General features: G+C 46.0%; 1 protein-coding gene across 4 annotated transcripts in view; it reads left to right on the top strand.

The window, feature by feature from the left end:
- LOC105567128 (melatonin receptor type 1B-A-like) overlaps window positions 1-21,091 on the top strand; it is a 186,865-nt gene extending 165,774 nt beyond the window's left edge. For all 4 annotated transcript variants that reach the window (XM_012021715.1, XM_012021716.1, XM_012021717.1 and 1 more), the window contains 2 exons: window positions 6,616-6,832; window positions 11,898-21,091. In XM_012021715.1, the coding sequence (XP_011877105.1) occupies window positions 6,616-6,832; window positions 11,898-12,573 (893 nt within the window). In that variant the 3' untranslated portion in view covers window positions 12,574-21,091. The remainder of the gene's footprint in view (window positions 1-6,615; window positions 6,833-11,897) is intronic.
- Window positions 21,092-22,614: the final 1,523 nt, after the last annotated feature.

Here is a 22,614-nt window from a genome sequence, read left to right as displayed (position 1 = left end):
CGGCACAATCTGTAGGGAAGATGGGATCTTCAACGTGCCATTATACCTGCGGCAATGACGAGATCGATTTTTCGTATTATTTGCAAACCGTACCTCTTTCTCTCTCTCTCTCTCTCTCATCCTCGTAGATACGCCGGTGTGATAATAAATAATCCCTGGACACTATCGTGCGTCGTTGTCTCCGCGCTGGCTCGTGCTCAGACCGACCCGAGATAATTATTATTTGCACGCGAGCACTCCGCATAGAGCGTAATAACAATGACACTGTGGATAGAATGGTATACAAAGCAATGGGGATGGAAACGTAATTACATTGTCGGCTAAGTATATCGCTCTTCCTCCTTTGTCTTCTTATCTTTATATTCAATTTAAATCCACAAGTTTCATTTGTCACGGAGAAATGCGGACGCCTGAAAATTATCTGTTTACGAATTATCCCGCAACTTTGACTTACAACAAATCTTTAGTAATACATCGCTATATTGACAGACTTAAGGGAGTCGGTCTTTTCAAGAGAAATTTCAAAAAAGATGACAATCCTCTCTCTCTTCCTCTCCCTCTCTGTCGTCGCAAATTTGGAATATAAAACTCACAGGACACTTTCAACATTTCCCCCCTTTTCCGAGATACTTGTGTCGGTCGTAGTTTTTATCTTTATTACAGCGTGTTATTTTGTATTTATATACTTATTAAAATTTGTGTAATTTTTCCATTATACAGTGATTTTTATCACGCGTACATATGTACTTATATATTACATGTAGCTTCCCGAGAAGATTCAGTCCCAGAGCAGCAAATCAATTTTACCTTACCGTTCTTTCTCTCTCTTTAAATGACTTTTTTCCTTTTCCTTCTTTTTTTCCTCTCGTCCCTCCCTCCTTCTTTTTCTTCTTCTTCTCAGCACTTTAATTTGCCGAGTTTCTCAGTTTTATAACTGTGTGCCGTCACACGCTGGCCATCCTCGTAATTCTTATTGAAACGGTCCGAAACATTTTTACCGCCATTTTATTCTGCATGAATCTCGATAGTGACGCAAATAATACTGGCTTTCGTTCGTCCGGAGAGCCATTCACCGAGAAAATCTCGTTCCGTTTTCCTCGTTTTCCCAGCTATAAAGTTTTCAGCTCGACGCGATGACAGCGAGAAACTTGGGTCATTATTATCGCGGTAACGAGGATTAACCTTCGGATTTTGTGATTTTATAGTCATTTCGAACGCGTCCGAATTTGACATGACGAATGCAACTGTTCTGTAGAAGACGGTCTTCGTGGATGTTCCGCGATCGTTTCTACGTCCAATATGTGCGCCTCAAATAGGGTATAAAATCTTGATATCGACCGCGAATGAGGATATATGAATCCGTAATACGCAGCGAGACGACGGAGGTGCTCGTGTACTTTAATGGAACGTGTTTCAACGTTAAACGCGAGCCTGTAACCAACTGAATTGTCTTTGATACCGCACGCTATTGTTTTTTTTTACAACTAACCATATATTTCTTATTCCTTGATATTTTAAGAACAACCTAGCGATACGAACGTAAGCTATAATATTGCATTAGCTCCTTTTTTTTATGAGAGTACCTCACATTTTTGACGTCTCGTTTGCTTTTATCGAGGAAAACGGATATTGATGGAAACATAATACAATCAATTTAATTCACATCACTCTTCACTCTTTGGTTTTGTACTTTCCATAATGTATCTGTATAATTTCTTATACAGATGGTACTTAATAAAATATCGTAGTCTGAAGGTACCTCAGTGGTCGAATTGGTGAGACGCCCGCCTAGAGAGAAGGGAAGTCCAGGTTCAAACCCTGACTGGGGTAATATTTGGCGCAATAAATTTTCTGTATTAAAACACTGGCCGGTTAATGTCGACTAAGAAGCTTGATTATCTATTACTGGCAACTTAAAGAGATTTCTATGTTCGTACGAAAAGGATTTTCATCGAGAGAAACGTCCGCTACGACGAATTCTCCTCTCAATATCAGTTTATGCAGATTACTATTGGTTAAGAAAACACATAATACAAAAGCTTGATAAGGGTGGGACACCGCGGGGACACGGAATAAAGCCGGTAACGAGATTGAAGTTTTAATGTGCCGATCGCGCGCGCAATTTCGAACTTGACGATCGGTCCCTTTCCAATAAATACGTCCGAACGTGACGCGACGGCAACCGGGCTGTCTGTAGCCGGAAATCCGGCCCTAACACGCGATTCCTCCTTTTTCCCCGCGTCGCGTCGGAGACGAGGAGGAACGTCTCCGGCGTGCGACGTACGTACGGGAAGGCGGGCGGAGAGAGAGAGAGAGAGAGAGAGAGAGAGAGAGAGAGAGAGAGAGAGAGAGAGAGGAAGGGTCGGGAAATGTGCTCGTGGATGTCCGTTCGTGCCTGACGTAAACCCCATTTCTACTGCGGACGTGAAGTGTCGGACGGACTTGGGCTTCGTTTGCGTGAACTCTGCCGGCGCGGCGAGAGCGAGAACTCGGGAGAAACAAAAAGCCAACACCGCAGCGGATCCGCGATGCCCGGTAACCCGATGGCGCCGTAATGGATTGCGCAGTCGTGGGGTCGCTATAAGGGTGTACACGGATGAGCGAGTCAATTTCGCGGCGCGTAGCCGCACGAGCGGACCCGGTTGCCGTATAACTCTGCCCGCCCTGTATCTAATGCCGCAACGAGAGAGCGCCGCTCCATATCTTTCTCCTTCCCCTACGGCCTCTCGATTCTCCTCGCTCTTGTCCCATCTCGTCTCGTCTGGATGCTCCCCTTGGAAACCCCGATCACGGAGGCGGCGGCCGAACGCGGTGAATCCCCGCCGGTAATGCGAATACTTCGAGTACTCCGCGGTGCGGTTGGCGAATAGTTCGGTTCGGCGTTCGTGAAACGAGGCTCGGCGAGTAGAGACGGAGAGAGGGAGGAGAGGAGAGAGAGAGAGAGGGAGAACGCGAGCAGCGGGCTGACTCGGTAAATCGATTAAAACAAATTCTGATCAGCGCGGATTCATTCGGTACGTAGAAGAATACCCCTGGTGGGCGGGGAAGGGTGCACGTTCCCATGACGATGCTGCGGCACTGCGGCTAGACAGGGGACCCGGATGAGAGATGGAGATATAGAGAAGGGAGATAGAGAGAATCAATTTCGAAGTGACGCCACGAGCGCTGATGCGGGATAATTTATTCCACGCATCAACCGCTGAATCGATCAGATCTCGTCACGCCGAAACGTACCTCCGGAAAATGCGATCGGCGAATGCGGGCGGCGCGAACGCGACTACTGCAGGGCTTAATTCGTCGATACCTGAAGAGAGCAGATCTCTCGATTCCGCCGGTCTTCCGCCGACACTCCCCCGTGGGTTTCCGCCTACCCACCGAGGGCCCGCCATATTTCATCCTATTAACCCCGGGACGGGAGGCGGTGGCGAAAGGCAGCGCGGACGGTGCAATTTGTCGCGTAATCATTTTTATCGCAGTGTAATATCCTCGCCAAAGGCGCGAACACGTTTGCGGCCGCACGGAGTCGCTGGCGTGTTGGTGCCACTACGTTTCGCGCTTTCCCGAATAAGCGACGGGTCCGAGGTCGCCCCCGGTAAAAATGTCGCCTCAGCGATGTAATTTACTTTATCTGCCGGAGCACATTTCCAGATACTTTTAATGCCGCCGCTCTGGTATATCCGCTAATTCTTCGGCTGTGCCGCGCGTATGTTCAGCCTGGCATCGGGGAGCTGCCGGCAGAGGCGATGAGCATTTCAAATGAATGTTTGATCAAAGTTTTGTATCGCAAAGCAGGCTCTACGTTGCATAATGCGATCCAATTATACTGTACGCTTTAACGAAAAATGCCGAGCGCCTCGGCGCGAGATGCCGATAAGACGTTGAGAAAAACTTGCGATTACACGTGCCGGCTGCGACTGCACTGCCGCTTTGTCCGTAATTTATAGGTGTTGATGACTTCTTAAAAGTGCTTTCGCCGCTCAATTAAGCCGCGCGGCGGGAGTCGCGATGCTCGGTACTTGCAACAATGCGCGTGCTCTTCCTTTTTTTTTCCTTCAAAACGTAATTTGAATACTTGATAACCCGGCGCGTCGTTTCGCGTCGGCGCGAGGCATTATCCCATTGTGCGCGGTATCTATTTACATAAGGAAACCATAGTGAATGAAAATTTATCTCTCGCAAGGGCGAGTGAAGTCAGACAACGGCAACGGGCGCCGGTAAAGTGCGGCCGCGAGGAGATGTATAATTATAATAATTATTTCTCGTACGCGCGCATGCATATGCATGGGCGACGCGCGGCGATTGACTAATGAAAACTCGGTGCATTCCCGGCGCGTTCGCAGTATCAGTAACATCGGGGCCCCTTCCCCAGTGAGGTTGTCGGATCGTTGAACCTGGCGCGCGCACTTGGTAAAAAAAAAGTCTTATTACGCATTTTATTAGTCATAGAGCGCGCAGTGCGACCGGGCGTAACGGCGGCACACGTTCGCCTCTCTCCCGCGCAGAAGCGCGCAATCTTATTATAGCGTTATACTCCCCTAAGGACGTGACGACGTACGGATATTATTTCCTTTTCTCCGTGTCTTCGTCGGGTATTGATCTCGGGGAAATCCCCGAGAATCGAGGGAATATATCGCGTCGCGAGAGGGGGCAATGCGAGGTAATGCGGATATTACGCCCCTTTCTTTCCTGTGACTTTCTACAATTTGGTATTTCGCTTAGCCGGGGCTCTACGTATGAACTTATGAAACGCTATAATCGTTGACTCGCAATAACAGCTGCGGCGGCACCGCGGCCTCATCCTCGCATTTTCGCCGCCGTCGCCGTCGCCTCCGTCCTCGTCGTCGTCGTCGCCGTTGTCATCATCGTCGTCGTTGCCGCCGTCTGAGTAAAGTTTTACAGCCGGCGTGACTGTTCGTTTCGGCCGACATCGTTTTGCAATTACTATGGCTTTTACGATTTGCCCGAGCAGAAGCTACGACCTCCGATATTATGCCCCTGTGGGCGTGCGTTGATTAAATGCTCGAGATTGGCCGGGCTCTCTCTCTCTCTCTCCCCCTTGGTCTCCCCGAGATTTTCTCTCCGGCCGCGAAAATCAAGCGGCTCCGCGCTGCTCTAGCTCGAGCGCGGGGCTGCAAAAAAATTCAAGATGATAGTCCGCGTAATATAATAGCTTGGCACAAGAATACTCGGCCGAAGGCTGGCACTTCTGCCAACGGAAGGGGAAAAGTGCGGGACGTCTTGGACGCTCTTGGCAGTACAGGGCGAAATCCTGGCGTCGTGCGCGATAGATCGGTACGTGTCCAACACGGTTATCCCGCGAATTTATATCACTGTCCGGAATCCCGCTCCAGCGAGGCGCGCGCGATCGATCGGAAAAGACGAGGTCTAACCCACTGGATTACATTTCCATGGATGGTAAATTGTAACGATGCTGAATCGCGACAAAATGACCCGCTTATGTATCGACACAGAATATGGGTACAGAAATGGCGAGGGAAACAAGAGACGTGGGATGCTGGGGTGACTCCCCGCACCTTTCGCACTTTTTGCAGCCAGAATTGTCAATTCATGGAAACATTTGCTAACCCATGACACACTCGAGTGAATAGATTTTGTGTTGGGTTTCTAAACTTCAATGATACCACGCTGTTCTCTGATTTAGTCCGATTAGTGGTGCACTGTGTCGGTCTGTTCGCGAAAGCCACATAATTTGTTAATCAAATGTTTTCACGAATAGACAGTTCTAGGAGCAAAAGGTGCAAGAGGTGCGGAATCACTCCAGCATCCCGTCCCTCGAATAATCGTTAAAGGTGAAGAAATTACAGCTAATATTGTGTGTACACGGAAAGACCGATTACCACATGTCTAATTAGGGTTGGCACAGCCCCAATAAATAGTGATATTTGGGACAGCTATATCTGTGGTTGTCATACCCACAGTGGTATGATAAGTAGTGGAGACTACTATGTGCGTTTTGTGCAGCAAATTTAGTGAATGCTGCAACGCGAAACAATGTGGATGCCCCTACTATTTATACGGCAACGTTTTAATTTGAGTTATTTTTGCCTAAGCCGGTCTTTCCGTGTACGGAGTACTCGTAAACCTGTAACTTGCGGACGCTCGCGAACGCGTTTCTTTCGCAGACGTTCGAAGCTATTGTCCTCGCTACTTTCCGACCACGCTGCGTACCGCTGAGTCCTTGTGAAATGAACGTAAATGGTCGCGCCGCGATAAATCCGCTTATCTAACGAGAAATTAGCCGAGATAAAGGCTGTCCAAATGAACCGCTTGTGCGAAAAGTTTCGAGGGATTATGGGTCTCGTATGGGGAAAGCGGATACATAAGCCCGCGCGTATTGATTCCGGCAAGTTTTCCCGAACCGTGCCCGCTCCGCTTGGGAAACGGGCGGTTCGCGTATTAAATTAGTTATCGTCTCGAGCAATTTTCAGATTTTCGCGCGATACGTGAACGAGGCGCATCTGCCACGATCGTGTGCCCGCGGTGCAATCCGAACGCAAAAAATGCGGAACGCCCGGCTCTCTCGAGCGTTTCCAGATCGCAAGAACTGTTAGAGGCTAATTACTTTAATGAGTTTCACGCGGGTTCTTTTTCCAGGAAACGCATTCCTCGTGAACGTGGCGCTGGCGGACCTGCTGGTGACTGGCCTGGTAATACCGGTCTCGGTGATCGTAATCCTGGCGGGCTACGCGGAGTCCCTGGGTGCCTGCCGATTCGAGTGGACCCTCGAGGCTCTTTGCTTCCTGGTGACCGTACTAACGTTGGCCACAATCGCCGCCGAAAATTACGCACGTCTGTGTCTGCCCGCCGAAAGGTACAGTGGAAATGGAGGGAGACCCGCGTAAAAGGGGTGTTTCCGCAATTTAACGCGTCGACTGCTACGTGACATCACGCTCGCGTTTCACTCTCCCGTCTATTTCATCCCGGGGATCCTTTTGTAGTTCCGCGATATTCGACCCTGGTATACGTCACGCGAAATTGACAAGTTTTCTGGAAGAACAACTTCACCGCGGTCAAGCGGTTTCTTTATTCTTTCTTCGTCTCTGATCGCTCGTACCGTCAGTTTACACTCGGTCCAAATTATTCGCCATTGGGATTATTTTTTACACATTTGTAGATACAGAAAAGTATATATTTTGTGGGCATTTTTCATAAAGGCGCACTGAGAAAAGTGTCCGCTTAAATATAATTGGCTAATCCAATTACATAATAACAAACGGATATATCGGATGAAAAATGTGATTGGGTGTTCAATCAGGTTGCATCGGTAACTGCATTTCATCGGATGTATTTAATCGGAAAAATTAACCATTGAAAATGCTGTTTAATTGGTTTGTCCGATGGTAATTTTTCTCAGCGTAAGGAATAGTTAGTTGTGCTAAGACTAAAAGTTAGAAAGGCGACTTTTACAATATCGCATTTTCTTAACTTCTTGTTATGAGTAATTTCTCAATCGCGTAAGAAAGAAAAACGAACAAAGGTTCAATTATTTATATTCTTTAAATCTTCCTACAATTTTCGATAAATCCGATATATGAAGTTACATATTTTGTATAATAATACGCACGAAAAATCGCACGATTTGCCGTGACTCATCGCAGTTACTATCTTGAAGAAACAGAAATTTATGTCGCATGTCTCGATATTATCGGAACATTTTTGTGCTAAAAACAGGCAAACGCGTTAAATGCGGCGCTCAGTTTAATGACATCATGATTTCATGGCGTTATGGGCGAAATGCAGAATATCGCTTTCATAATGCGATGGTTACCCAATATTTTATATATTTATGGCTTTTCCGGACAATACGATTACAGTGCTGTGGTGCGAAAACGCAATTCTAAAGTAATGACACACATTGTGTCTGGCTCGGTACTATTTATATGCAAAACTCCAACTTTCTATGCAAATTCATTTGCTGCGACATTTCCATTTGCGCATAGACACAGTTCCGGATTAAAATGTTTCCTAGTTAGCTTTCATGGCGCAGGCTGAACACGTAATAATGCAATTCGCCGTCCAATCAGCTAAACATCACGTTAATCCATATTATATTATCATTCGGCGGATCTCGTACATTGCAATTTATATCATTTAAAAAATGCACAAACGCCCTCTTTCTGTCTCTTCCTCTCGTTCTTCCTTCTCCCTCCGCACGGGGAGGCTTTCGATTAATGCGCAAATGTATGTCCGCGCTGCGCGATTATACGTGACAAATAAACGGCATTGCAAAAATGCATAGGTGGGTTGGGGAGCGGAAGATTGATTAGCTTATGGCGAAAATAGTAGGAAATGGTGCTGACCTTTCGTCTGACCGTCGAAATGGCGCGAATCCAACTCTGGACATGAACGGTGACCCGGTGCCCGATCAATATTACAACCCTGTAACTGCCACCGCTCGGGGAGACGAGTCCGCTATTACCGTTATCGCGTCGTCTCATCCGGAATACTTCTCTTTTTTTTTATTCTTCATCGGGAGACGTCGGCGGACCCGCTCGCGCCCGTGTGTCGACGGACGACGGGTGAAAGAGACGGCGAAACGCGTTGTCAGCGACGGAAACAGGGGGGGAAGAGCCGCTGGGAGGGTGAGAGGGCGAGAGAGGGTGAGAGGGAGAGGGAGGGAGAGAGGCCCATCCGCCGTCGAATTAAGTGCCGGCTTCGGCGATCGAAAAGATATAGCACACGTGACCGTTGGTGCGATCAATAGCCGCTACATTCCTGCGATTGTCGGCGCATTTTGCCAGCGCGCGCGCGACTTCTTTCTCCCCGCGTGACGCCGCGCCGGGCGGGAGAGGACCCTTCAAAGTGTCGCCTTTAAAACCCACGCGCTTTGTTTACGAGGTGGCGTTTGTCGGATACTAATTGAGCGGTCCGTTTCCGGAACGACGCGACACACGCGCACACACACGCACACACGCGCACACACGCGCGCGCGAGCGCGGGCACCACGTCCGTTCTTGTCCACGGCCGCTTCCCGTCACTCGCTCGGAGGGACGGACGGCCGAACCGATGTACGCGGTGTAATCGTTAACAAAGTTTGTTATTTGTCCCGTAGGGTGGCATGAAAAATGGATCGAACCCCGGGGTGTCTCGATTTGTCGGGCCGCCGCAAAAACTAACAAACTCTCGCTCGCGCAAAGGCCCGGCAAAAAGGGCTTCCCTTTGGTTTGGCGAAAAGCGGAAGGGGGGGTTTTTTTTAACGCGAATTTTATCGGCTGGTTGGCGGTTTTCGATAACTAAATAAAGAGCTTCACAGTGTGACGCTTGGCTTCGGTTAATCAAACCGAATTGTTTGATATATAATCTGAAATATTATCAATCCCCTTTTGTCGCGCAGTGATACGGCGACGAAAGTTTCGGCCGGTAGCCGCGGGGGGAGCCCGTCGAAAATTGAATTGTCCATTGTTTATGAAAGCGCCGTTTGCCCCTGTAAAAAAAATGTGTCATCGGTACAATTTAAGGGACGCACTCGAGTCTGTTTCGAGGGAGGTGGCAGCGGGAGAGAAAAGGAAGAGGGACGATCAATTTTATCCCCCCACACGCTATCAGGACCAATATGTGAAGATGGAGCTAAATCCATTTATGGTTAGCGCGTAAACAAGCTTTCGAACTCCATCAAACTGCCGCGACTGCCGACTAACAATTTGCCTTAATAAACACTTGCATTATCCTGTGCAGCGGGAGATTGTCTCCATTTCCATGTAAATAATTCACTTCGATCAAAGGCGAGGCTATCTGGTTCTTGCAGGCAGGGTCTTCATTTGGCGCGGTCGTGGTAACATATATACCAAAACCTGTGCTTGTAAAGCTCTTTGGTCCCCGGTGGCCTTACCGCCGTCCGCGACAATAGCGGCCGAAAATTACGCCCGCTTGTGTTAACTGTTTGCCAGCCGAAAGATAAAGCGAGTGCACCGGCGATTCCCGGCAATCGATACCCACGCTCCTGCAATTCCCCACGCGTGCACACTCTTCCTCCGCCTCGGGGACGTTTTTCTCATAACAACTCCTCTATTTCCGCTAACGATTATCGAGAAATTTATGTAACCATTCTCGAAAAAACATATGCGCTCCCCGTTGTTTCAAACTGCTTTTTTTTTATCGCGACGATACGCCGGCGATTTTTTCGCCGGCGAGGAAATCGCCGGCGATCACCGGGACTCGTGCGGTACGTTTTTAAGAAAATATACAGCCGCCCTCCATATCTGACTTTGATATCTTCACTAGGCAAGTGTTTCTAAGGCAACACCCTAAATACAGTAATACAGGCAAGCCGGGTCATCGCTCGGGTCGGAGGTCAGAGTTCCGGTGGGGACAGTAAAGGGAAGAAAATTATGACCGCGCCTGTTTACCCACAAAAAGATGAAGAGCCCGATGCATGGCAGGGATCGATAACTAACGCTCCTTAAAATTCTATCTTCCGTCCCCCGTATCGCTGCTCCGTTTGCAACATTTATTGCGAATTGCCTCGACGCTTCTTCGCGAGCGCACGGATATTTCGGGCTAATGCCCCTTATTATACGGCCAGATAACATCATTAGAGAGCCGGAGAGAAAATGATAATGTCATAATACACGACTGAATATATCGCTTGTGGTCGTCGCATGAAAATACCTCGCGATGGTTAACATCGTTCTGGGTGGATATGGGTAATGTAAACACAGTGAATGGGGGTAGAAATCAAATTACTGTTATCAGTTTAAGCCATCGCGTATAATGGCGTATGGCGACCACTGCTTGGAACTTGGAGTTTGACGTTGAAGTGCTTCCACGGTTCTCTATCAGCGTCACGATCGAGTTCGTAATTTCGCATTCCGGGCGACGTTCTCTTTAGCTTGAATTGCCGGAATTCGTAACCGATAGTAGACGATCTCGGGGGAGAGGCGGCGGCGACGGCGGCGACGGCGGCGACGGCGGCGGCGGCGGCGACGACGACGACGACGACGACAACGTCGACGACGACAACTGCTGCTTTTCATACGCACGCGGAAAGTTTCGCGACAATACGGCGTTACGGGAAGTATTTTAACCGGTCGCGTCAGAAGAATCACGGCGAACACGTGGACTCGGGGAAGTTTCCTCGCATTGTAAACGAGAAATCGTCCGCCAGCACCGCTAACTCCGTAACTACCGACTCGTTTTTCAAGCCCCTCGTTAATCCACAGACTAGTACGACCAACTCCGTAATTGCAGTCGCAGTGTATCACCGAGGGAAATATTTTCTTTAATTGAATACGCCGTATAAGAAAGCCGGGACTTAAACAAGCTCGTGATGCAATTAAGGGGGAAATATCCATCCGACGGGACAACGTATTATCTCCCGTTATCTCTGCGAGAATTATTCCTAGGTGTATTCTAAGTTGCAGCCGAGTTAACGATGCTTTAGCAGTCTACGTTACTTTAAAACACTTATATCATTTTGGTTTATATACAATTACTCAGAGCTCGTGAGAGATGTAACGGCGGTGTAACTCACTTGTTAAGGTGTCTCTCGTTCACTGGAAAACAAATTTTCGCTACCGCAGCTAATCGTGGTTTGCCAAAAATATTTTGCCGCCGCAACTGTACATTTCTAAGCCACAGCAAACGGTTTGGCACAGCAGCCATCGCAGCTAAATATCAGCTGTCCATATTTTACACTGAAATTTGTTGCGAATAATATTATCACAGCCTAGAAATGCTGAAATGTAGCATTTTTAAATATGATTACAAATCGTTTATCGATTTGAATATGTGAATTCGCTGAGAACTCCACCTGTAAGAAAGCTGCGTTATATCTGAAAAGAAACCGGCGCGCACATTTTAACAAATTACAAGTATACGCTACCTACATGTTTAGTTGTAATTAACGAGCTTATAGCAACATTTTTCGTATTTCCTAGATACGCCAACCTGACGGCGGGTCGTGTAACAGCTACGATCATCGTCATCTGGCTTATCGCCGTGACTGTGGTGGCCTTGCAGTCGTTCTTGGACATAGGTTCCGACTTTTGCCCCGCCCACAGCGGCCAAAAAGTTCTCAGCGGTATCGTGATGGAACAAGTGATAGGGGCAAGCATATTGGTTGGGCTGCCAGCTTTGACGACCATCTTCTTCTACGTGAAGCTGGTGATACGCGTGCGACGGGTCACGCGGGGCTCGTACAAGCCGCCGGCCGCCTTCTCCTGGGACTACGAGCTCACGAAGACGAACATGTACAGCTGCGTGATGTTCGTCGTGTTCTGGTTGCCGTTCGGCCTGGCGGTCTGCGTAAATTCCTTTGTTCCGATTGCCACGCGCGTGCTCTACAACCTGGCCTGGTTCGCCCTGTCCAAGTCCTGCTTCAACAATCTGCTCTACTGCGTGGCGGATCGCCACTTTCGCAGCGCTTACGTCAAGCTTTTTCACTACTGCTGCTGCAAAACCACGGTGAGCTTCTCGAGGAGGCCGCGCGGCGGTGAGAGTAGAAATTCCAGCGACGTGCGCCTCCGAGTGCACATCATTCACTCGTACGCGAGTCCGTCGTCCTGTCGTCCGGCCGTGGCCAGACCGAACGGACGTGACGTCTACGAGCTTTAGATGCGACGCGATGCTACGCGATGCGATGCGACGCACGTACGGGCTGCACAAAGCAGCTCGATAAAGATGTCCTCGCCGCATCTGTCCAGACGTTCATTACGCAATGAGCGGTCCGCTTTCGCGAGATCGGGCAATCGACGTACAAACGATGTCGCATCGGGGCTGCCTCCCGGTATGGCCTTACAACAAGTTAATTCGTTTCTCTCGATTCTCACGACTCGCGTCCTTTGCGTAATTTCTTTTGTTTTTATCAAGGATGCCGGGGAACGAGACTTCCAAGCAGAATTCATTTCGGCACCATTGAAAACGCACACGTTATCAGTGTGCAACTGCGCTGCATTTACGCATACACATTCTCTATCCTCTGCTTATTTGCGACTAGATATATTATTTGTTAACGATTCATAGAAGAGTGCTTTTATTTTTTATCGACATGTACAACGGCTCCTGCGATATTATTTCGTGAAAAAGAAACCACGATGAAGACCTAAGAAATTGGCACTAACGATGTACGTGACAACGTGACATGTTGTCCGTTTAATCGCATAGAAATTCTTCATCTCATTAGACTTAGGTAAAGTATAGCCAGTTGAAATTAGTAATGTGTGGCCCAATGTATTCCGACGCTAATACGGAATGGTTGCCGTCCAGTGGAAATGTTCTCTAAACGATGACTATGGATTTGTATATTAGGATTTTGTCAGAGAGAGCTTGTGGATGTCATCATATATATATATTTACGGGGATCGAACGTTCTCCAATTATTCAGGACTGAAGTTCTAGTCGCGGGGATGTCGACAATGTTCTAGTAATCGCTTTGTCTATACGGTGTAATAACGGAGCGACGCTTTCATCCCGGGTGAAACTTTTCGACGCGAATATATCTGATTATAAAATGCAGCGGGTTCCCGGTACTATCGTATGTCGCGTTCCTCTCTTTTTTTTTTAGATAGCGCACTTTCTATTTATCGCGGAACGTCCGTTCTCGGCGGGAGAGAAGCGGCAAGCTTGTTTCTCTCTCCGCGAGATCCCATCTTGTAACAAGGGAAGAGACGAGTGTCTTACTCGCGACAGCATTTTATCTGGCTGCAAGACGAGACGTGAAACGCGGGCGAGAGGGAAAATAAGGTTTTCCCAATCTCGATTAAATTTCTCGACGGAGCTTACTGGCATTCCGAGAGGGAGGATGCTGGCCGCGAAGTTATATACGCGCCCGCTGGAGGGGAGTAATTTACGCTGGTGCACTATATAAGTTCGCTATATGTGAGATTTAAGCTCGGCGAACACACGCGGAGTAACGCTGCGAACACCACATCCCGAATTATGGCCCCGCCGCGGTAAGTCGGCCGGTAGATGAAAATGCCGTAACGTTTAAGGAGGCACTTGGCGGCGCTCATCATCCCCCAAAGTTAATAACATTCCGGTAACGAGGTGAAGTCAAGTGGATCAGATAAGGGCGATTCGATGATAAAGATGGCAATAATATCAGTTAAAACTTTTAGCGCTCCGCTCGCCTATCGATCTCGACGTTCGGCGATTTAGCGGGGATCGCTCTTCGAAAGGGAAAAAAACAAGAAAAGAAAAATGGGCAAGTAAAAGTTCTCTCGGCCATTTATTATGCAAATCGGGCAGCGGTCTCTCGCGGGAGAGGTTCCTTTGATGGCGGCCAAATAAGGATCAAAGTCAGGTACCGTAATCTATTGCTCTATTGGCGAAAATACATAAACTCGAAGCATTGAGGGATATAGATGCGGGGATAAATGTGACGGGAGTGTAAAACTCCCTCGCTGAAGAGGTGGAATTAGCCGACGAGTATCGTTCCAATGCGCGCTACACCGTTCTACGTGCTCGCATAAACTGCTTAACTAACGTCCTTCCCCTCGTCTTGTACTCAGGTCGACTCGCTGCTTGTTTCAAAAATCAAAAATAGCGCTGCCTCTTTTCGATTTAATTTAAAATCTACATATCTCTCGCGCAAAACGTGATTCTCAATAATTAATTACGTGTGTTTCCCCCTAAACATATCCGGTTGCGAATAATTGCCCTTATCCGCCGAAGTACTGAATGTCCCCTGAGAAAACAAGAACACGTAGCACACACTAATTACTGCCCCTGTCATCTCGATGTGGAAATAACTAAGCCGCATCCGCGTATATATATACATATATATAACGAGGAGCGTAAGAAGTTATTGTTAGCATCACATATTGACGCGGAGAACGCGGGCGATTTACGACGAGAGAGCCCTGGATTAACGCGAAAACACTCTCGTGTGACTCGATCGCCTCTCCCGTGTGTTTCGTGTAAAATCGGTTGGTGAATATTGTCGTGCCAATTATTCTGGAAAACGACGCCATTCTTCACCCCGGCCGGGTAATTCGTTACGTGCCGCGCGGCGATGCGTTCGCTTTGCTGCGTCGCGTTTTCTCGGGACAGACACTGTTTTCAGGGATCGCGATTTATTTAGCAGCGTTTCATTGGAGGACACTCGCTCGAGCGAGTGACACCGGCATTCGCTCTATTCGCGAGAATGCTGCTTGCTCCGTCCATACACGCCGCGCAGCTGCGATCGCGAGTATCAGATTCGCGATGGGGGTACATTCCAGGGAGAGCTTCTTTTCGTAATCCGTTCCAGCGTTCTTGAATGACGTGCCTAAATAATCGTCAGAGCTTGTATTCTGAATTTCACCTTTCGATATTCTGACCATTCGCTCCATTTTATTTTGCAGCAGAAAACGAAATTACCGCCAGTGAGTAATAATTTATACGCGCGTGTTATTTTGTTGGGAAATTAATTCACGTTTGCTATTCAAATGAGTAAGTTAACAGCTGATTTTTAACGATTTCTATCAAATATACACGCAATTGAATTTCATATAAAAAATGTTATTTATGCTTTTCGTAAAATGTGAGCTACGATATTATGTTATTTTTTATATTCCTCGAAACCGAAACAACGTTTCTTTGTATCAAATTATTGATAATATGTAAGGCTAAAATTGCATCTTAATCTCGTTTTGCAGATAGCGAAACCCTTTGTTAAATGTCTCGTACATTCCACGCGGCTTTTCGGTTATCGCTAATCGTGTATTCAAGCACATATCTATCATACTTTACACTTGGAAATCCATTCTGTTTGTACATATGTCTCTTAATAATTAACAATAAAATGCGTACGACGTTATCGCGCGCGCATTTGTGCAAAGTGGACGCGTAAAAGCATTGATATCGCTTTCCACTTGTAATTCCCATATCGTTGAATTCAACCGAATTTGAACTGACTCAGCGCCAACGCGCGTGAAAAACATGTATGTCGTATCTAATTACGCGACCTTCTCCAAATGCAGTTTAGAGTAATGTAATTGCATCGCGGAACGTAATCGAACGTGTAAAACGACGGTCTCATTTCGCGTATATAAGGGCATAGTCAAGTGATACTTGTATATGTAGCTAGAGAATCTAACACGCGACTATACTGAACGTGTATTGAATTGATAACGCGCCGTTACATGATCGATGCTTCGACCTAGACATGTAATGGGGCCATATATTTGTGACTGACAAACAATAACGATGATCGCATTACGAGTATAAGCGTCAAATCTTTTTATTCGCATATCGAAGAAGGAGGTATAAAAATAGACGAAGGTGCCTCGCGTGACACGGAACAATGTTATTTCGAAATTTATGGACTTCGCGTGGACTTTAGGTTCAACGATATTTCTTCGAGAAAGGATATTTCGCCATTGCGACTGTTATAGTCATATCCGGTGACTTACTCCTTCTGTACCAGTCAACTTTTTTCGTTGCAATAATAATCAGTTTTATCGATCACCTCTTCAAAAGACTCGAACGGGTTCTTATTATACACTTAAAATACATAGAATATACCTATTAGTCAACGACGTTCTTTTACCCGAGGGTGTCTGATTGAAACAACAGATTTTTATACACGGGGCGATATCAATTTTTGAAGTTACAATATCAATGCTAATGATTTCATTAATCGTAAGGCGACGAGAGAAAATTCACGTCGACGTGTTTGTCAGTGTTTGGTAGTAAAAAAATAATTTTTATAATAAAGTAATAATTTTTATATATGGTTCCACCGTGGTTGTTTTAAAAGATAATAAAGAGAGGCGGAAGAGAATAAAAATATCGAATTTCTAAATAGGAACGTAAAATTTTAGTGTATTAATACAGTTTTGTATATTTAATCCGGTGACGTGCGTACGCGCAAATATGGAAAATTGATTTATGTATTTATTCTCAATGCGGACAATATTATTTTTTAATTTCGACATATATACGGAAATCCAGTTAAAAACTTTGCCGATCGAAGTATGTAGTAGCGTCGCAGTGGGCAAAAATATTTTTTATATCAACACATCGTACAGACTTTCAAATCAAAAGTGTAATAATGTGTAGTAGATATTATTTTTGCGACTGGATAGGTATTTTGCATTGGCGGATCCAGGAATATAATTTTTATGAGAAGTGTAATTATGCGTAGGTACACAGCGAGTGTTAACATAATATTTTGCAAAAGGGGAAAAATGACGAGGGCTCGGACGAAATTTTAATGAGTTAAGAGATGAACTTTATGCCGACAAAATCAAATATCTCGTCTTTCCTCGCATATAATTCTGCTCTGGTTCCGCCGCTTGCGTTTCGAGAGAGTTTATATTTACGAGTAAGCTTGCACGTTTATTCAACTGTATATAACTCGTCTTATGATTGTACATTTAATTGATAATTACTGCAGCGGCGTATCTCTCTTGACTGTGTCTATGATGTCGTATTTTACACGCCTTCTGTCAATCTGTGATCACACTTTTAGGTATGATTGTTCGGGTAGTATGGTACGAGCGCGTACATTATATCGTCAAATTTTGCACATCTTAACCGGTTTAGGTCAACCAGTCTCGATTATCCCGGATCATACTCCGGCGGTGTATCCTCGTAGACGACATTAAACGTAGAAAGCAACGTCTTGTCAAATACGATGAAAACAGTTTGATATTCTAAGCGATGATAATCGCCTTACAAAGTGTACCAAGTTTGACTACCGATCCTCGCGGACGTTGTGTGCAAAATTTGAAATTGAAATTTAAGCGTCTTTCACGGCGAGAACTTTGATAAAACATCCGGCGAGTGGCCGCGCGTTGATCAAATATGCGAGAGGAGAAATATTCGGCACGCGGGAGAGATTTTATCAAAAGTTCCCGTCGCCGAAAACCGGGTTTTCGGAAACGCGGGCAGGCGTAGCAAGTGCCGCTGGCGATAGTGCTTGAGAAATGGGACCAGGAATTTAGCTTCTCGTGACTACCTTTCCCCCCGACTACTTTTGTATCGTCCGCTTCGTTCATTCCCGAGACGTTTCGGAATTAGAAGCGCATCCGCGGTGATTCGCGTATTACCACGTGGTCGCGAAACTTATGCGTTCGATAGAGAATTCCCATCGGCGCAATTCCCGTAAACGAATTTGCAAGTTCGGGAGATAGCGAGAATTCGTAGTTAAATGACTTGGCTTTGTCTGTTTCGCGTACTTGCCTTAGCGTTAACTTGCAAGCAAGCATCTAAGTTAAATAAATGTCCTATCTATACTGTGGTGTATTGTATTTCCGAGTGTACGTGTTATACGGCGCGTATGTGAGATGTGTGTGTGTGTGCGTGTGTGTAGCTATGCGTTTGCGAACGTGTCTATTGATATGCATATGAGAGAATATCGGCGATGAACGTCGAGTACGTTGTGGATGGATGGAAAGATCGACAGGCACTGCATGCTTTCTCGACATACAGTCTCGCGCGATTACTATAGTTATCTTGGAAAGTTTCCCAATCAAAGGCAAATTTATTTACACCTTGAGCGAGACGGAGATTTCTTTTCCGTGCATTTCGTGCCGTATATTTTCGCGTCACGTCTTTGACGCGAATAAATACCGTAGCTTGTGCAGTGTCCGTCCATGAGGTAGATTTTTCTATGACAAAAAAAAGAAGGAGATACAGCGTATTCTTAGTTACGATTGTATAATTAACGTTGTTGTAAAATAATGATTGAATATATCAATCGTACGACAATGAACGTAGAATTCTTTTCGAGTGGCGATTCATTGTAAAGCGTATAACGGCGCACAATTAGTATCCAGAGGAGCTCGTTTTATCACGAAAGTGGACGATTGTTTCCGTTGAGAACAATAAATTACTTATCTGCGACTGAGAGAGCGCGATTAGTTTGCGATCGATATAGTTACTCGCGCATAACTGTGATTTCATTCTCTGTGTAACGAATGAGTCCTCGGCTAACGGCGAGCGACGTTCTACAGGTACTCGTAGTACACTAGCGACCTGTATTTTTTTTAATTATCGAAAAACATTGTTTGCGGTAAATAGAATGAGTTTTAATATACCTCGAGTAATTGCGAGATACGCTTGTCAATCTGCTCTCTTTCCGTTGTCGTATAATAAGGGCAGAATTGACAGAATGCCGCTAATTACGGCGCGGAATACCGCGCTGCGGGAAGGCCGCGCGCGGCAGCATTTAAGGCGCACACGCTTTTTATGTCCTTGACTCGTCGAATTGAAAGCAGGTTAAACTCGTTCGTGCCCGTTCGCCCTCATTTGCGTATCTGGCTAGTGCGTTAGACCGTAGCGGTAGACGTGGTAGATCGTGTTAGATGACCGGCGGAGATAGATGTCTTAAATAATAGGGAGACGGAGCGCATCCCCGGTGCGCTCTCCTGGCACGTAAATCGCGTGTAGACAGTCGCGAGAGTCGTCGCGCGGGGTACGTTGTGTCGTTTTGCAATTCTTCCGACTGTCTCAAACCTCCTCACCCCGGAGGATGCGATTAATTCTGACGGGTTTCGTACAAGCTCGTCGGGGCGAATTCTCGTCATGGTGGGATGCGTGTTCCCGACGGTGCCTCATTCTAACAAATTTGTACCGAGCGTCGGAAATAATCATATATATCGCAGTAAGTGGAGGCGATTATGGCGAGCGCGCCGTGTGATTAGGAGCTGTACTGTAATCATCGGGACGCATTTCATTAATACTGACGTTTTCGTGCGAATTCGTTAGAACCAGTTATCGTCGGAACACGCACTCGCTATGATTATACCCCTTGGGGATTTGATCGCGGTGGGTATACGTGTTTCGACAGCACCAGGTTCTAACGTGCGGGGCATCACTCACAGAGTAATTCAAATGGACCGAAATAAGCTTCAGCGGCTGCATTAATATACGATAGCTTGATAGATGCACCGTTGGACGACCAGGGACAAGGGATATTATTAGACAATACCATTTTTTCTCTTTGCCGTATTAAGACATTGTTTCTACCGCGCTTCGAGAGAGAGCGAGAGAGAGAAATCTGTCTGTACTTTTAGTTGTAAAAGTTATAAAAATTATTTATATTCGGGCGACACCCGTCGACCGATTTACTTTCTAAATTGTACAATCGGATCCTGCGGCTTGTTTCAATGTATTTCATCAATCCTGACGTTCTTCCACGATATCGTCGGTACGAACTTTCTGCGGAACACGCGACTCGCCGTGTGGCTCCCTATCTTTGTTCGCCGCTTCGTTGCCTATGTCGAGGCAATTGTAATCGGTTTCTACATACGTTCGCGAACGGCGATGTGATCGCGCGGATTACCCGCGCGAGGCAAATTGCAGCATTATTTACGGGCGTACCGTCGGGTATGCCCTGCGATGCACGAAACTGAAGACACGCTGTTAATAAACGTTATACAAAGTCATCGAGAAGCACTGTATTTCGAAACTCTGAGGACCACGAACTCACAATAACATTAGTTACGGACCTACGTAGATTGTACATTTTTTTTTTTTCAACGAGCGTAGCCGTCGAGACGGTCGAGACGAGCTCGACATGGAACGTCGAGGCGCGTACGAGTTACAGAGGAAGGGACGTCTCTGTACACATCCGGGCCGCGTTTACACGCGCAAGGGTCGCAATATTAATCCGTTGTAACGTAAGAAAAAAAAATAGAGAAAAAAACACGGGCCACCAAGCGCCCATTTATCGGTGTCGTGTCGTGATAGGTGTCCATACTGTCTCGTAACAAGACTTGCGAACGTAACGGCGTTTGTCTAACCACTCTAACCAATTGATAACCAGCTGTACCGACTCGATTAACACGAGGAGTAGCAAAGTAGAAGTCAGGTCGATGTGTTGTGTTTAACTGGTAGCGTAGCATGAGGCTAGTCTGTAGATCGAAATATAACGTAGAGCAATCTGCGAGCGTTAATAAACCTGTCCCTCTGGCCGTAGCAGAAATCGTTAATCGAATCGCAAACTGTACTACAAACAAAAATGGACTATATAGATGTATTTATTTTGTACTGAATGTATCTCGCATTGGTGTACTTTTTCGTCAAGGGTCGACGTAGCGCCGCAGCCACGTCGAGACGGCATTCTGATTTAGTGGACACACGTTACCGCGGACTGTGTAAGTGTAAATTTTATAATGTTGTAATAAAAGTGCGTTTCTCTCTCTTTCTCCCCCTCTTTCTTGACATCTGCTGCGAAACGTTGATGTCATCAACGCTGTAGTTACGTAGACGATGGTAGATAGAGGTGCTTTTCTCTGTAAGAGACTCTCCATTTCCACCGATGCAGATTCGCTTTAATCCCGGTTTAACTCGCCGTTTCTTTCTTTTCTAATTCTTAGAACTAGAAAAGGTTCGATTGAGATCAAAGTTAATCTATTGGCAGAAATGGACGTTGATTAAATCTTACATAACTCCTTAAGTTTTTTTGTTTCTACGATTAGTTAGATTCCAAGTTCATGTTTAGATCGTAGACCTTATTCCCTCGTAGCTGCGTTAATTTCGCACATGCTACAGATTGTTCCGGCATGGCCAGCGATCTGGCTCCGATCCCGATTCAATCAATTCATTTTAGATGATCGTGAGTTTCAAAACAGAGTGTTATTTATAATTTTATTCGATTTTACTTGTAATAAAGTTACAGATACTTTTTTGTAGTAACGATCTGGCGCCGACGAACGTTTCTTCGGTTTTAAACAGTTATATGTGTCCCCGACAGACGGTAGCACGTGCTACAAGTGGGATAGCAGCGTCCGGAGAAACCAGAAAGACAAAAATATGTAAGTGGGACTCTTATTTCTCCCGATGATCATGGAAGTGTTAATCCAAAATGTTTTCCTACGTTTGTCCGCCTAATCTTCCAAATATATACTTTTTATTATAATAAAATACGACGTTTCGGCCAGTAATACTGGTCCTCTTCAGGTAACGAACTTACAAGAGTGCCTACAAGTGTAAGATTCGTCGAGATGGAGATGTAAAAAATTGTTAAATTGAAGCCACACGTTTCTTTGTACAATGTGTCTTCGCGTCAAGACGTTAGAGAACAGAAGAAGGTCGTTTCCACACTTATTTAAATTCTTATTTCTTGACTGGCGTCCACCAAACTGCTATCAATTGATATATTTTTTCTATTAAATAGCGCGCCGAATTATAAGTAGAATCCTGAATACTCACGCGAGGAACGGACCGTCCGTCGATTTTAGCCGAAGACTCGAGCATTTCGTTATTTCTTTCCATTTAAGCTGATATTATGATACATTTGTCGTACGACGAAATTTTTCAAGCGTGTCGATTGGCTGCAGGACAGGCAAGTTCTCGAGTATCTAGAAATTTTCCAGCTTTTACCCAATTTTGTCATACAACAAATTTTTCAAGCAGGTTGACTGGGATAGTAAAGTTCTCGAGTGTCCAGAAATTTTCTATCCTGCAGCCATCTAACGTGCTTAAAAAATGTGTCGTACGACAAATGTAATGCGTGGTCTACAATACGTGGAGTAAGCGTGGAGTAAGGAGTAAGGGAGAGCCCTAACTTCTAGCTTTTGGTGTAAGGAAGCTGAAATACGGGCATGATTGTTAAAATAATTGTAACACTGATTGATGGCATTTTGATTCACCGAGAGTAAGCCTAAGAGCTGAAGTAGGAGTAAGAAATAAAATGGATTTATTTCCTTACTCCTACTCCTTACT

This window comes from Vollenhovia emeryi, unplaced genomic scaffold, assembly GCF_000949405.1.
Source record: "Vollenhovia emeryi isolate VEMERY1.0 unplaced genomic scaffold, V.emery_V1.0 DF939140.1, whole genome shotgun sequence".
Classification (NCBI taxonomy): Eukaryota; Metazoa; Arthropoda; class Insecta; order Hymenoptera; family Formicidae; genus Vollenhovia; species Vollenhovia emeryi.
The sequence above is the reverse complement of the archived record's forward strand: the minus strand, read 5'-3'. Positions and strand labels throughout refer to the sequence as shown.